The sequence below is a fragment of the Amblyomma mixtum genome, chromosome 8 (genome assembly GCF_055824585.1).
Source record: "Amblyomma mixtum isolate Tamu chromosome 8, ASM5582458v1, whole genome shotgun sequence".
In the NCBI taxonomy this organism is placed as follows: domain Eukaryota; kingdom Metazoa; phylum Arthropoda; class Arachnida; order Ixodida; family Ixodidae; genus Amblyomma; species Amblyomma mixtum.
In genome coordinates, this window is record NC_143019.1 from 74,257,849 (window position 1) to 74,275,023 (window position 17,175).

At 45.6% G+C, this 17,175-nt stretch overlaps 1 protein-coding gene across 3 annotated transcripts in view; it reads right to left on the reverse strand.

Moving 5' to 3' along the window:
* The window catches only part of LOC149333015 (ATP-binding cassette subfamily G member 4-like), an 89,442-nt gene that overhangs the window by 29,051 nt on the left and 43,216 nt on the right, over positions 1-17,175 (reverse strand). For 2 of the 3 annotated variants that reach the window (XM_089558547.1, XM_089558548.1), the window contains one exon: positions 3,710-3,813. In XM_089558547.1, the coding sequence (XP_089414673.1) occupies positions 3,710-3,758 (49 nt within the window). In that variant the 5' untranslated portion in view covers positions 3,759-3,813. Of the gene's footprint in view, positions 1-3,709; positions 3,814-15,676; positions 16,321-17,175 lie in introns of those variants that run through there. The other variant, XM_089558546.1, reaches the window with a different exon arrangement.

Consider the following 17,175-nt stretch of genomic DNA (forward strand, 5'->3'; position numbering starts at 1 on the left):
AGACTTGGGACATCCCCGGCGGAAACTTTATCATCGTCTATCATGTGGCTGACCACGCCTCCTATTTTAGACTTTTAACGTATCTGCCCTGTTCAAGTTCTCGCCAGTCCCAGTGGACGCGGAACCTGCGCTGTGCTTAAGTTAATTATGTTTGGTTTATGGGGGTTTATGGTCCCAAAGCGACTCAGGCTACGAGCGACGCCATTGCGAAGCGCTCCGGAAATTTCGACCGCCTGGGGTTCTTTAACGCGAGCTGACATCGCTCAGTACAGGGGCCTCTAGAATTCAGCCTGCATCGAAATTCGACCGTCGCGGCCGGGATGAAACCCGCTTCTTTCGGATCAGCAGCCGAGCCCCATAACCATTGAGCCACCGCGGAGGCTTAAGTCATTAATCATACTGAAAGTTGTGAAAACTGGTTTGTGAGTTCGGAGCCACTGGGAACAACAAAATCGAGTGCGAGACTCTAAAACGCGGAAATAATAAATAATTGAGAAGTTTTATCCCCTAAGGAGCCGCCGTGAAGCAGCCGTCGTTCTTGTAGCGTCAACCCCGAAAGGCTGTGATGCTGAAGGAGAGACGGCAATCTGGGCGATATTTATTGCGAAGCGACGTGACGTAACCTGCAATTTCGTAAAGCCCTTCCACCCTTATACCCGCGTCGCATCCTAAGAACTCCGTTTGTTCTGAAGAGACAAGGAAGCATTGCGTCACCGCCAGCTGCCTCGCTCTCGTTCCAACCATCCGCGTGCATTAGGCTTGTCCTTGAGGCGCAGATGGTCCCCATGCCATTCGCTTTGCTCTTTCAAGTGGTTGGCTGAAGTTGGAAGTTGCCTTAGTTTCGCTAGCAGCTCGGCAAGACGAATACAGAACGCTAACTGAACGAAGTTTTGTTCCTGCCTTTTACATAACTTTTATGAACTACTGTTCTGACGCTCCGGAACAGTAACCTCTTGTACAGTTACTTCATAACAGTTATGTAGGGGGGGTTTCTGACGCCCAATCTCTTTTTTAATAATAAAAAGGTTTTCCCCACCATCTCAGAATCTCATCCTTCATTTTTTAAACATATGAACTGCAACTCAAGGAATGAACGAAGAAAGAAAAAAATGCGAAAAGAAATTAGGAAAGGAGCGAGAAAGAAAGTCCATAGAGCTGAAAGGAACAAGGAAAAGCGAAAATGAAAGAAAGAAACGAAGAAAGACATGCATTAATGCCCGAAGCAAAGAAGAAATCAATAAAGCAATAAATAGAAGGAAAAGAACGATCGAAAAAGTGACATGAACAATAGTCTCGCGTTCGTGTTGACTGCGAACTGAGAAGCCATCGCCCGCGAATCTACATATGAGCCCAATGCCTGTTGTGGGGCGGATGTGATCTCAAGCGTATAATCATTTCCTGGCTGCAGGCGTAACGACTACTCCGGCCGTAATAGGCAACTAACTCCCGTCCGCCGCTGCAGAGGCGCTGTACATTTTTTTTTCCACAATTGCTTAACGTACATGAGAGGCTGGGTGTGGGGTCCCGTGCGCTGACGCAACGTCCGGTGCACAAGAATTCCGCTATCGAGCCTCATTGTCAACGCAAACGAGCCTCAAGAAAGACTTAATGAATCTCCCGGAGTCACGAGTTTGAAGTCGACTGTAATGGCTTTGGCACGCGGACTGGATGCTTTGAACAAATGTGGGGTTGTTGCAGAACCACCGTCCCTGCTTGCAACATCCGCAGAAGCGAGACTTGTTTGGCACTGCGCAGGAAACAACACTCCTGGCAGGTTTCCTAGCCTTGAAACTAAACGCAATCAAAGGAAGGAGAAATTTCAACTTCCACAGCCCGAAGATACATGTCTTTGATACAAGGAACATAATTAGGCTGAAATGTGTATTGCAGAACGCACACAATCGGCAGCGGGATGCAATCAGGAGCGATACTGCGTTGATTAAGAGTTTCTCATTTTCCCTTCGCGTGAGTAATAATCTTTGTGCTCTGGTGTCTTGTTCTCCTTCCTTCTTCCTCTTAAGACATGACACATACCCACATGGGAGGGATTGGCCAAGGTGTCCCTTTATTATCTTCGTCCTTGTCGGCACGAGCGGGGTTATGATTTGGCGCGAAGCTGTATAAGAACTTCGTTCGCTTTCTCCCGGCCATGAGTGTATCTATAGCCAGGTTTTGACGAAAATAAATTAAATTTTTGCTTCGGTGATGTAAGCAGCAGTTCCGTTCTTGTGCAAAGATTGCTGAAAATGGCAGTGTATCATCTGATAATTTGTGGTTCTTAAGAATATAGTTGTTGCGATTTTACTGAACAAGAAAGGACGCGAATGCAGCACTTTCCTTTTTATTTTCGTCTGCTAGTATATAGGAGTGGTCGATAATGTGCTACGCTGATAGTGTACAGCGCCTGTTAAAACTTAACCAGCGCTGCGGAGTTTTTGGGGCCTTGAGGACAAAGAAATCAAAAACTATTCGTCATTTAGAATTTGGTTGGTTCGGTTGGTTTATGAGGTTTAACGTCCCAAAGCGACTGAGGCTATGAGAGACGCCGTAGTGGAGGGCTCCGGAAATTTCGACCACCTGGGGTTCTTTAACGTGCACTGACATCGCGCAGTACACGGGCCTCGAATTTCTGCTCCAAAGAAATTCAACCGCCGCGGCCGGGATCGAACACGTGTCTTTCGGGCCAGCAGCCGAGCACCATAGCCACTGAGCCACCGCGGCGGCACCATTTAGAATTTGAGTGGGTGGCTGCGCCCTGAGCACATGTATCGATGTTGGAATGGGGCTTTTATATATACGAGCTTCTAAGGACTTGAATAAGATGAGAAAAAGAAAAAACACTGTTTTATCTTAACTTAGAATACTATTGCCTCTTGGTTTAGAGAATGGCATAATATGAAATTAGTATTCATGATGCCCTGCCCGAGAAGGTTCGTGTTCTTTTTGTACTCATATCGTAGGCGTCACAAAGGGTACAATTTCGAAAGGCAACTTCAGCACGTACTCTTAAAACTTTTCAAGTCTGGATTGTTATCAAGGTGGGAAGCTGATTGCGTCTAAAAGTATACGTGGGATGGAGACAAATATATAGAAAAGAGACATTAAGATGTGTGGCTGTTCAACATTGAACTTTCGGAGAGGATGCGCGATAGTAAGCGGACTGTATACTGTTTGTACACAAACACGCAGAGGTGCCGGCAGTAAAAAGGAAAATTGGTTTTGAGGTAAGGAAATGGCGCAGTAACTGTCTCACATATCTCGATGGACACACTAACCGCACCGTAAGGGAAGGAATAAAGGAGGGATAGAAAGTAGAAAGAAAGAGAAAGGTGCCGTAGAGGAGGTCTCCGGAGTAATTTCGACCACCTGTGGATCTCTAACGTGCACTGACATCGTACAGCATACGGGCGCCTTTTGCGTTTCGCCTCCATCGAAACGCTGCCGCTGCAGTCGGGTTCGAAGTCAGAATGGCGAAAATAGTTCATCGCAGTTGGCAGAAATCGAATGCAGCAAAAATAATAAAAATAAGCAATAAAGGCAGCAAACGCGTTATTTCGCTCAACTCTGCCAATACATGACCATATCTCAAGGAGCAATTTCTTTTGATACCATGATCGCCAAAAAATTGATTTACACTATAATCTCGCCAATACGTCGAAAAAACAATCTGCCATCGGCGGCATTCATAAGTGACAAAGGCCGTTCATACCTGGTAGCACTGAGTTGTCCATAGTCGACTGCCCCTCTAGGCTTCCCATGAGTCACCGGCCGTCTTCGGAGTAGTCCGAGTAAGTGTTACCCTCACATGAAGTCCTGTAAAAAAAGTAAATGCAACATCGATAATGAGACAGAACACTCGCACCAAGTAAAAATGTCTTCACAATGTTTAAAATACTTCCAGATTCATTACAGCGGGTACTCGGCCCGGCAAGTTTAGTTTGACAAGTTTAGACACTCTGTTACAAGAGTTGTATAGCGCAATGATTCTTAACCAGAAAAAAAATGAAAACTGTACCCTCTACGTTTGTGGAAGAAGCAACAGAAGTATTACCGAACCCAGTAGTCACTCTATCCTCTTCCTAGCAGAATACAGCACTCGGCCAAATTTGGACTTGAACCTTGCCGTAGCGGCTTATAATCGTGATATGACTCACTATCCGTCGGGCTATAACATCGTGTTGAATATTCCTTCTGTTGGTTGCAAGTATAAAGGCGCTACTTCTATAAGTCGGCCGCTGAGTGGATAAGCGAATGCCTGAAAGATGAAAATTGTTTTTGTGAATTCCTCGACGAATTAAAAAATAAAAGAACCAAAAACTTGAACGTCAGTGATTCGATTTTGTACATAAGAGACGGCTCCGTCAACATATCGAAAAGAGAGTCAACTACCGCATTCTGGTTTGAGTTGGCCGCCGCGGTGGCTCAGTGGTTATGGCGCTCGGCTGCTGACCCGAAAGAGGCTGGTTCGATCCCGGCCGCCGTGGTCGAATTTCGATGCAGGCGAAATGCTATAGGCCCGTGTACTGTGCGATGTCAGTGCACGTTAAAGAACCCCAGGTGGTCGAAATTTCCGGATCCCTTCACTACGGCGTCCCTCATAGCCTGGGTCGCTTTTGGAGGTTAAACCCCATAAACCAGACCTCGTTTGAGGGGCACTCAAAAACTATACTAGCTAACGCTTTAAACACTTTATATTACCATACTTGTGAAATCCAACTATTCTGTCTATGGAAACATACATCCAACTGCAAGCTCTTTAAAGAAAGAGCTTGGGATTTCCCGCACCTACCTTCTGTGTCAAAAAAAACTACGGGGGTATCGCCACTGTGGCATAATGTGGGGTTCTCATCGCTCCTCTGATGCCCAGAAAAACCGGAGAGTTAGTAGGTCCTCCTAACTCGCGAAACCCTTCGAATGCAGCGATCTTCCCTCTCGAAGCGCTAAATATGCGGATGACTTCATCAACTTCTGTTCAAGGGTGGAGCCTGTTTGTGTGAATGGGTGCGCGCACAGACAGAAAACGAATGCCAGAAACAAAAAGAAACAAAAATACAAGTAAATAAAAAAGCAAGAAGCCCAACTAGTGGTAGAATCTCCCTCAGCTTTAGATTTTGTGGACGAATGAAGGGAGCAAGAAAAAATGTAGAAAATAAAGGTCGTTATTCCTACCCATGGGGTCTCAATGAATAAAAAAGCGATAGACAGCAAATGTGCAGGAGGCCGCCGCGGTCTTTAGCTTTGTAATTTTGAACCAGCGCATCTGTGGAATTCTCTGTCAATGATAGTGAAGCTGTGCACCAATGTCCCCAATGTACTAATGCACCATAGTGCATCAATGTCTCCCAAGACGCCTGACTGTCGACGCGGTACCAGAGGAAGTGTAAGCGCTCAGTAATTTTTTACTGAGTGAGATGTTGGCGGCGTTAAAAGCCCGTTTCGTCGAACACAAAAAAATTTGTGAAAGTAGTCTTGAAGTTAGCGGTTTCATTAATACTACATTGAGTTTAAGGCACATTTTTTTTTCCAACAAAAGTCTTCGGAGGCATCTTCCTTTTGAAAACAAAAGTGAAAAAAAAAATTGGAGGTATCATATAAACTCCGCCTTAAGGGTACGACAGATAGGGTTAACGGGTTAATACCCATGTATACACAATAAGTCTTTCTCGACATTGCACTCATAGATCACTGCGAGTCTTAGTACCCTTCATGGCGCACTGGTGCAGCGGATTAAGCGATGCGCCACTGGCCTGCGATGGCAGGTGCTGTCACTGTTAGGGTTGTGCGACTGGTTGTTCTTCCCGAGCAACCACTCTCGACCAGACATTACGTAAACTGCCACCTCCCACCGTGGTCAGTTTGCTCACAGTTGCGGTGGGTGTCGCGTTCGTTTAAAAAAAGACAACTTCGTTCAGCGAGTACAAACGACATCCGTTTATTTCAGGTTACATGACACGACTGCCGCCCCAAGGGGCGCTCCTTTGTTTCCCTTTCCCAGCTTGCTTGGCTTGTCTTGCCTTCCGACTTGGGACGGTCTTGTTTCGGTTTCGGTTTCGCAACAGTGGGCAGGTCGTGATGACACCACATGGTGACGTGACCTAGGCTGCCTACTTGCTCCAGCCGCCCCGGCTACGAGGCTTAAAACGGTCGCCAACGCCGACGTCGCCGGCGGAATTTTTCTCTTACATTGTAGTACTTCCGCACTCGTGGTAAAGAACGTGTCCCTCACCCGCACTTTATTACGTGCGTCGCCTTATCTATTGCCACCGCGAATGCCGTCTATTCCATGAATTGTTGTCAGCGGCAGACAAAGATTCGCTGAAGCCGGCCGCACCAAGAAACCAACACGTGCTTTTGCAACAGACACATGAAATGGCCGCCGATAAATGCGATACTAATCGGGACCAGTTCTAGGAACTCATAATGCGGTTCTCAGACCGATTTCGACGTGATCCAAAATTTAATGTTCTTGCGACTTCTCACTAATCTGCGCTGTCGGTTTTTCAAGGTTGATTCACCGCTTTCTTGATGTTGTAATTATCTTGATCATCGCTATCTCACCTTAATATCTTTTTTCTTGTCGCAATCTTTCTTTTCCATCGTTCTTAAAGTGCTTTTGCTCTTCAAGCCTGTACTCGTTGCTTTATTTGCTTTTTACTAGGGTCTTTAGTTTTTTTCATTCTCCTGAATATCGCGAGAGGATTCAGGCCAAGGACTGTGAAAAGTGCGGAAACAAGTTTACCGGAATAGACGGCGCGTCCACTTGGCACAAATCTTGGTTGTCGTTAGTAAACAACAACGCATATTGAAGTCAGGAATAGTAGGAGACCGTAAAGAATCAGGCCACGCTTTAAGTGTTTGTAGACAAGGATAGAAAAGTGATGTAGTGAATACGCGGAGGAACTGCAGACTAGCCCTATAATCATAAAATAACCGCCTAGGATAAAAGAGGTGCAAATACACCACTTCCTTCTCCCCCTACAAAAAACAGGAAAAAATTATCGGCATGTAACACGCAGTCAAACGACAACCCTCCCGGAATGTTACCTAATAGAGGGCGTCCACCGGTAGCGAGCTTAATTTTAGTAGCAAAAGCTCACTCCCATTTAATTCCTTGCTTGGGACACTAGGTCCTGGTTATGTAGGCAACATCGATTGGAAGACTGCAAAGAAGGCATCGTGGTAACTGTTTGACTCCAGCTCGTTTAAAGCCTGTGCTTTCAAGTAGAGAACTCCTCCAAGTTGACCACTTAGCCAGGAAATACACTATTTTCCATCTACAGTGCCTTGCTCCTTAGCGCCGATGTTGCCTCCGACATTGGAGAAACAATAGAAAGTTGAATAGAATTTCGTTTTGGCTAGCATCAGTATCGAAGGTCGCACCGCACAGCCGTACACAGTTAGTTCACGGGAAGATTAAGCAATGACCAAAAAGAAGAATTTTAATTCAAAATGATCGCTCCTTCCCGATATGGTAGCATAGGTGGCTTATGCCGTAAAACGGGTGATATGTGTTGTAGCCATGCCAACAAAATTAACACCCTACTGAACTTTTAAAATTCAGAAGCTAGGCCGTCGGTTGTAATTAACACATTGTAGCGGCCCATCGGCCCGTCCAATAAGAAGCATTAGACGTCATCATCATCGTCAGCCTGACTACGCCCACTGCAGGGCAAAGGTCTCTCGCGTGTCTCACCATATAACCATGCTTTTAGCCAGCTGCGCCCACCATGTCCCCGCAAACTTCTTATCTCATTCATCCACCCAACTTTCTGCCGCCCCCTGCTACGCTTGCCTTCTCTTGGAATACACTCCGTTACCCTTAAAGACATTTGGTCATCTTGCCTTCCCATTACATGCCTTGCCAAAGCCCATTTCTTCCTCTTGATTTCTACTAGGATGTCATTAACCCGCGTTAGTTCCCTTAACCACTCCGCCCGCTTCCGATCGCTTAACGTTACACCTGTCATTTTTCTTTCCACAGCTACATATGTTGTCCTTCACATAAGCTGAACCCTTTTAGTTAGCTTCCGCGTTTGTCCCCATAGGTGAGTGCTGGTAAGATGCAGCTGTTGTATACTTTTCTCTTGAGGGACACTGCCAAACTGCCATTCATGATCTGAGAGAACCTGCCATATGCGCTTCACCCATTCTTATTCTCGTCGTTGTTTCCCTCTCATGACCTGGATCAGTGGCCACTACCTGCCCTAAGCAGACGTATCCCCTTACCACTTCCACCACCTCGCTACCTTTTGCGAACTGCTGTTTTCTTGCTAGACTGTCGAGCATCACTTTGATTTTCTGCTTGTTAGTATTTAGACCCGCCATTTTGGTCTGCGTGTCTACTTCATTGATCATGCTTTGTTGTTCATGTCCTGAGTGACTTAGCAAGGCAATGTCTTGCGCGAATCGCAGATTTTTTAGGTACTGTCCATTAACTCTTATCCCCAATATTTCCGTTTGTAGACATCAGAATTTCTTCTGCAAACAGGCGGTGAATAGGCATGGGAATATGTGTTTGCCCTTTGCGTTACGACACCAGGAATTTCGGTTCTCCGGGCACACGAACCAGGCGCTCGGGAGTGGCTACGCGCGTTCCTCGGGGACTGCCAGGTTACTGCGCCTGTACTGCTGCGAATGTTCGAAGGAACATCTCAAGGGTATAGGCTTGCGTCTAATGCAGACTCCACCTAGTGCATCCTTGCGTGTCCTCAAGCTCCCTCCCCCCTCCATGCCCGCTTGTAGGCACTGCTTACGGAAGGACGTTCGCACGCGTCTCCGGCAAATATGCGTCTTATGTCGTGAGACCCATGCGTGCAAGCGTCGGCTTAGCCATGCGCATAATTAAGGCTTCCGTTCTCGACAAAAACATGTTATTTACAAAACCGCAGCTCCTGCGTGATGGCGAAATCACCTCCTGTACATCTCGCGCATAAGGGTACCTGTCGCTTCCGGAACTGTCATGTAGAAGGGAGAAAAAAAAAACAATTCTGCGCAGCTGGATTCCTGGGAAGCTAATAACATACGCCACATGATTAACCCAGAGGAGATGTGGGACAAGGACAGACGTGCTAAGAGCATGCTAAGCTGCAGTATGGAAATAGCCGTGTTTTAGTACTACAAATGACTGTGGTACTGCGCACTCGTTTTCAAAGTAAATTCTCACACATTTATCCTCACCTAATTTAGTAAAGTTGATCCGTAAACTATGCGCTACCATCTCGCTGGTGGCTCCTGATTATTTCGATTAAACGTCTTGTTATACCCCGTGGTTCTTCCCGGCATCGTTTCTGGTTAGGCAATCCACTCCTGAAATAAGCTATGAAGGACGCAATCGCTGTTCTCGGTTTCCGTATATTGCGTGAAGTGCAGAGCTCTTAATTCTTTCAACGCACTGAGATCATAAAATATAAACAAACCAACTCTTCATCGCAAGAGAAAGTCCTGAAATTCTTGTTTTTCTTTTGGCTTTGGTTTAGGAGACGACGAGAACTGATTACCCGCATCACGAATATTGCAAGAACCCACACCGGCATTCAATTCTTGTTGAAGTCGACATCCTCACGACTAGAGGGGGACACTGCAGCCACTGCGCAGTCACACAACTGATGATGATGATGGTTAATTGTTTTATCTTAAGCGCCAGCCTTCTGCCAATGACCCGCTGATGTTTGGTCGCCGCGAGACGAGCTCAAAGACCCATTTACCAATAGAGCTCGTACGAGAGAACCCTGAGCTCCAGTTTTTCCCATTTGGTCTTTAACAAGCCCATCTGATTCAGACAAATACTTTACCCCTTGGTTAAGAGCAGAGTGACGCCCTCTTTTGGAGTTTTGGTGCTGTTTGGTCAAGAAAATAGTTAACTAAACCTCAGGAAATTGAAACGCACATATAAGGACACACGCCCTGTCACCGTTTGCACGCGTCTACAGCGCGTCTGCACGGCGATAGTACGATACCCTTGACGCGTGGAAGCTTTGATAGCGCCGTAGCCTTGACGCGTGCGATGTAGTCGTGACACAAGTATGCGCGCGAAGGGCGCCGAGTACGACAAAAACAAGTTACCCGCCGAACCCTCTGTGGTGACATGTGACACAGAGCACGTCCAGTGCGGTTTGCATAGAGTACAGACGTTTTAGTTCTCCGAATTACTATTGCTTAGTTCCAAGCTATTCTCAAATCGTTTGTCTTACATTAAAGTATTCAGTTTCTTATTGTTATTACTAAGGAAAACCTGCAGAATATTTTTGCTTCGAACAGTGATAAGAAGAATGACTTATTCGAGCTGGTAATTCACAAGTGAAATGAATTTCCTTTTCGAACGAAACTCTCATAGCAAGAGAAAGCATTACTTTAATGATCAATGACTTTTAAATACACGACAGAAAAGGTTGGAACTCAATTTCACGTTGTAATAAACTACTGCCCAGAAAAGCCCCAGAGCTCCTAGCACTAATCTCATCTTGGGCATTATTCTTTGCGAGCTGCAGTCAACCCTCTGGACGGGTCCGTGCCTTGCCAGACGAAAAAAAATAAATAAAAATGTATGGGCGGTCGCTGTATAGAAAAAAGCAATTTTCTCCAAATATTTTGTCTGCCTTATATTAATGGTGTTTTTTTAAGTACCGTAAAAAGATAACATGTAGCGGTTCAACCTAATTACTTTTTGAGGAAAATTCTACCATTCGAAAACTTCCAGGTTAAAATACAGCCTCGAGAGTCAGGCTGTCAAAGCGTTTCGAATGAAAGTAGCCGAAGAGCCGGCCAACAAAACAGACAGGCATAAGGATGGGAAGCGCCTCGAATGCGGCAGTTTTCCCTCTTCTGCTGCGCACAAACAATCGTTGAAAGAAAAAGCCTTGCCCCAAAAGCACTACTGGAAATCGGATCATGATCACGAAAACGTTACTTGAAACTTATTTTTCAATTTTTTTCGGGCCTTCTCAGAGACTCTGATATAAGCGAATAACAAGAGTAGTAAAATACAGGATAAAAAGAATGGCTAGGTTGCATTGTGCGCACGATCCTACCTGCAGTTGATCGACTGCTGTTAAAGAATGTTACGGTAAATGAGGAAAAACAAAGAAAACGGAGTTATGTTTCAACGATAGAAATAACTGTGGCTATCGGAGCAATTGAGAATCGTTAGTTATGTGTTTCAAGCCAAGAAGACGAACACGGGGCCATGAGGGACGCCGTAGTGGAGGACACGAGATTACATTGGACTGTTCCTATATTTTACAATTTGTGGTATTGATCAATGCAGATTATTACTGTAATTATTTTACAGCTTAAAGATAGTTGGTTTGAAAGCAGAACAAACAGCAACTGCCGGTGGGGGTCCCTACCCACGACCTCCGAATTTCGCGTCCGGTGTTCTTCCAACTGAGCTACGGCGATGGCTGGCCAATCTTTGCTTTCAAGGATACTTCTGTTGCGTGTAAGCTAACCTTAAGAGTGTTCACCAATGCCACTCTCGTCCATAGCGGTGGATGCAGTATGTCTTGCGTTACCGCGAGTGTGGCGTAGAACTTCACTGAACGGTGGCGGCTGAAGCCGTGCGCGAACCCTGTTGTGCTATCGGTGGCATCAGGGCTGCCGGAACCGAGGTCGTCGTTAATCTTTTGAGCCGACAAGGGCAGGGAAATGAGGGGCTCGTATGACATGAAAGAAACCAACAGCCACCGAGACTAAAGAGCATAAGAGAATATTTATGATATTATTATAACTTGTGGCGTTTATATGCGCAAAATAATTGTAATTACTTTATCCTTTAAAGACAATCGATTTGAAAGCAGAAGATGGTTTGGTTTTGTTGATGGGGTTTAACGTCCCAAAGCGACTTAGGCTATGAGAGACGCCGTAGTGGAGGGCTCCGGAAATTTCGACCACCTGGGGTTCTTTAACGTGCACTGACATCGCACAGTACACGGGCCTCTAGAATTTCTCCTCCAAAGAAATTCTAGCCGCCGCGGCCGGGATCGAACCCGCGTCTTTTGGGTGAGCCGCCGAGCACCATAACCACTGAGCCACCGCGGCGACGAAAGCAGAAGAGACATCTACATGCCACCCGTGTGATCCATACCTACGACCTCAGAATTTCACGTCCAGTGCTGTACCTACTGAGCCACGGTCACGGCTGTGCAATGTTCTGCAACCGGGGGTATTCATGTTGCGTGCAAGCTAACTTTTACAGTCTTCACCAGCGCCACTTTCGAGCATAGCGGTGGACGTAGAACGTCCTGAATTACGGCGAGCGTGACGTGAACGACATCGAACGGTGAGGGCGGTAGCTGTGAGAAAATCCTCTTATGGGTTCCGTGCGTTAACCCTATGCGAGAGGCTTCTTAATGGCATCAAGAGTGCGAGATACGAATCCCTCTGAAGTCGCTAGAGCACCTGGTGCGCTGGAGGCCGTGGGGTCGGATACAGCCGGCGGCCTTTTGTTGTTGTTTCGGCTGCTTGCAAAGCGTGTATATATATATATATATATATATATATATATATATATATATATATATATATATATATATATATATATATATATATAAATTGTTTCACGCGTTTCAAATGTTGGTCTACGTTCTTACTACTACATACCGTGCCGAGATTTCTTTTTTTGCTGGATTATATATATATATATATATATATATATATATATATGTATATATTGCGCTTGATAGGCAAGGTTCGCTAAGAAACAAAAAACGCAACACTCACCGCCCAAAATTCTAGCAGGAGAAAACGGTGTGCAGCCCTCTCCTAAACAAGTTTATGAAGAAGCAAACAGTGTTTGCAGCGATAGAAAGTGCACGAGAATGTTACTTTTTTATATCTAATTATCACGACTTTTGTTGATGACAGAGTGTAACTGAGGAGTCTTTTAGACACGACGGAACTCAGAATAACATGGAAGAAAGGATAGCCACATCCCACCGGTGTGATCTCAAACCACGATGTCCGCACATCGCGTGTGGAGCTCAACCACCGCAACCACTTTCTACCGGGTTCCATGTGGTACTTATTTATTTATGAATACCCTCCGGGCCTACAGGGAGCAATATAGACGAGAGGGGCTTCAGTACATGGTGAAGACATCCCACATATTCCGTCATGGTTGGGTACTGCACTGGAGAATACTTCAAAAGTTAGCTTGTACCTAACTTAAGTACCTTAGTGAGACAGGCACTGCCGTAGCTCATTTGGCACAGCACCTTATGCGACATGCGGAGGTCATCGTTACGGGTCCCGCCAGCACCATGTGGGTGTGTTTTTTCCTATTTTATTCTTGGCTTTCTAACCAAAATTAAGTACCTTAGTATTTTTTTTGCTGAGAAAAAAGCTGAAATAAAGATGATAGAAAAAAGTTACATCCACTTGTGCTTTCATCAATTCCCCTATTCATGTCTCTTATTACAAAAACAGTAATGGAAAGATTAGTGCAAGGAGCCGTAATTTTGATATGGTGCTCAGCGTTTTACTCTCTTGACTTCTCGCCAATAGCCAGCCATCGGCCTTTCCACGGAGGCTGCAACAACGTTGTTAGTGGATGCCAGTTGTGTTTTCACCAAGGCCGGAAAGAGCACTGAACTACGCTAGCTCGCTTGTCGTATTCGTTCCCGCGCTGATGAGTCTTAAGTGCGCTGAATTGAAGCCAAGTGCCACACATCGTCAATGATGAAGGCCCACCATTTTCGTTTTGTGCACTTTACAGGCAGTAGCCCCAACTTTGGGCACTCGCTGTCTCATTGAAATCAGAGCTGTTTTTGCTCCATATAAGAGAACCCCACAACGAAGAAAGAAATAAAGATCATAATCAATGGCACAACCAACGCTTTGCCCTTATTTCAGCAAAAGCTGATGTTTGATCGAGATAAGTATTTGCTAAACAATGCACACAATGTTTGGTTGCAGTTCTGCTCGAGGTTGATAAATCGGGCCCGAGGGGCTGACCCATCGACCAATCAAGCACGCGTTACGGTGCTTCACGGTACAGGTGAAATTTTCGCTAAGGAGGACAGAATTGAGCCCAAATAGCCATTGGCGTTAACGCCTGGATTGCCGTCCGTGATAGTTTTCGATATCCCCCCTCGACGCACCGCAATCTTCACTCCTGCGCCGACAGAATTTCATGAATTTTCTTGCGCAAGAACGCAAGTAAGCTATGCTATATAATAGCTTTTGTTAATACAATGCGACTGATGTGGCAGGTTTTTTTTTCCTTAAATAGAAAACAAGTGCATACACTTCTTCAGAGCGATGTGGTGTTCCACAGAGCTGAATTTTCTCTCCAATTTATTAAAACTGGAGTAACAAATTTAAGGGACTTTTTTTTGTTGAATGGTACAACACAATCACATTCCTTCAACTTGGTTACAGACTTCATGATGCCTGTGTATCCTAACACCAACAATAGCTTCTAACACATTGACATTTTACTCCTCGCACTCAGTCACAGCACCAATCAACAAATTACCGGAATACAAACTATCGAGTATGTTATCAAATAATATGCTACAACCGTTTTTTAATAACTTTTTTCAAAACACCGCTCTCCTATGAACTAGGTCTAAAGATTCAATTCAGTTACTTAACTTTTGTGACTGGTGCTGCGGGCGAAGTCCGAAAAGGGCTAAAAATCAGTGCAAAGTCTAATTAAAGAAAACATCGCGAATTATATTTGCAGCCTTAATCCTTCAGCACTTTCAGAAGAGAAGTGTTCGCTTTCTGAACTGGTACATTACTGACTAAATCCTAGTTCGGTTGAATTCAGTCTGTAATATAATCATACGGACGTCAGTAATTCATTTGTTGGCTTTCGTGAGTATGCCCGGCACCTGCGTCAGTGTTTACTGAGAGTGTGAGCTCACAAATGTGTATTATGTAAAAAAAGGATTTATATTACGTATTTTGTAAAAAAGCGCCTGGTATTTGGATTGCTGCTACTGCCAGACAACACTCTATTAGCCCACATGGTCTTTCATGAGCCTGTGCCGGTTTCTGTTGAGAGTTCGTCTGTTATGGTTTGCTTATTAATAATTTTTTAATATGGATTCATGGCGCAGCGAATTTGCTCATTAGCGTTTTTTTAAATTTACAGTCGCAAGTACACCATGGAGCTTCATATTCTGAAAAATCCAGCTTGCTAGTATTTTGGTTTCGTTTGGTTTGACGGGGTCCAAAAGCGCCTCTCGATATTAGAGATAGAGACGCCGGCCGTAATGATGGGCTTCAGATCATTTCGACCAAATGGGGTTCTTTAACCTGACTGAACTGTTATAGCCCAATACACGGGCCAATAGCTTTTCGCTTCTGTCGAATTGCGTCCGCTGCTGCTAGGATCGAACCCGCGTAGTCCGGATCAGCAGCTGAGCACCATAACCACAAAGCAACCGCGGCGGCTTTGCTTTGAAAATTTTTTTTTATATCGCAGAGTGCCAAACGAAGAAAAATGGCATTGCATTCTCAAGTAAGAAACAGGCAAAACCAAAAGCATCAAAAATTTTTTTTTTTAACAGGAGAACCTTGCTTGGTAATCCAGCAAGATGCAACGAGAACGTAGACACCAGAAATAATTGGACATTGCAAAATCTAAACCAATATTCGATTCAGGTTTCAGTTGGGTAATGCGAAAGCCGACTTTTTCGAAAAAGAATGCGAAAATTCGCTTTGCACTGACCTTCTTATCACACTTCCTCCCTCTTCTGTAGCCGACAAAAAGCGGGATATCCATCATGAGGCATACCGCACTTGGAAAGGAAGTCACACCGGTGATGCAGCGTTTACACGGAAGCACAAAATGCGATAACTAGTGAAACGAGGAACAGCAGGAAACTTCGGACGTATGCCGTCGTGGCAGCATAAAAATAAGGAAGAAGAGAAGACTACTTGTTGCTTTTCCTGAGCCAGGCAATCCACGAGCACTTGTCGCACCGCGCGACCATCAGCTTTGTCTGGCACGTTCAACAGGAGCGCTCCTTATCCTAGCGGGTCGAGCTCGCGTTGTGATCTCTTCGCGATAATCATCTGTGGGAGGCAGACAGGGAGAGGAGGGTAGCGTGGCGCGTTTACATACGCGGAGAGGGGAAGGGGGGTGAGAGAGCACGTGACGTGGCGGCACGTGCCAGAGAGGAGTAGACGAGTGAGAGGAACGATTCCGAGCGCAAAGAACAGCAAGAAGAGAACAAAAAAGGGCGGACAACAGAGAGGAGAGACTTGTTGGCGGTGGCGCATGTAGGTGCACTTCACGTAAAGGGAGCGGCAGCGCGATGGTTTCACCGGGAGAGAAGGAAAAAGCGAGGCCAGCGAGAGCCACCTAGAGAGAGGGAGCGGCGCGACTGGATAAGCCGTTTCTGGCAGGCAGCCATTATGAGGCTGTTCTGTTCTTGACGCTTAAACGTTTGCTCTAATGCAATAACGTAACGGTGTTATTTACGATAACACTTTCAAATACGGCCGTTATTGACCACTGATGGAAAAAATCATGTGACAATAAAGTCATCACGATAGGCGCTGTATTTAGCGCTAGAGCGTTAGAATCTCTTATGTCCGAAAAAAATTGGCACACGGTCTAGCATGGTTAAGCGGGGAATATCGTGCCGTAGCCCTCGTTACGGTGGGCGCTTAAGGTCCTTACGTGCAAACAGAATTTGACCTAAAGGCCTTCGGCCTCACGACCATTACCCAGAAGGCGTATACCGTGAAGGACTTTCCTTTTAAGGTCTTCACCATAAATCCATAAAGGGTGCCATCAGGGGAGGAGGGGGGAACGTTTACCAGAAGTGGTAAAGGCCTTCACCCTGTTGAAGGCCTGCCAAGTGCCGGAAGTCATTTAGCTTGAAGGCTTTCATCCTAAGCGCATCTGGGTAGAGACCTGGGTAAAGAGATAAAGGTCTTCATCCAGGTGTAGGCCGGCCAGGTGTTGCCCACAAACTGAGGGCTAGATAGGTCGCCTGCCAAAAAGCAGGTTTCAGGGACACACATACATGCGTACGTGCATACGTACGCATGTGAATCCAGACACGCAATAACTAACACACCGGAAGGGGAACAAAAGCGGACGCAACAAGCACGTGCTAGCGCTTGCAACAGCACATGCGAGGGAGGCGGCGAACGTATGCTAGAAAATAACAGAGAAGTCATGCCAAAGAAAGACATACTGCACGTTCAGAAAGGGTT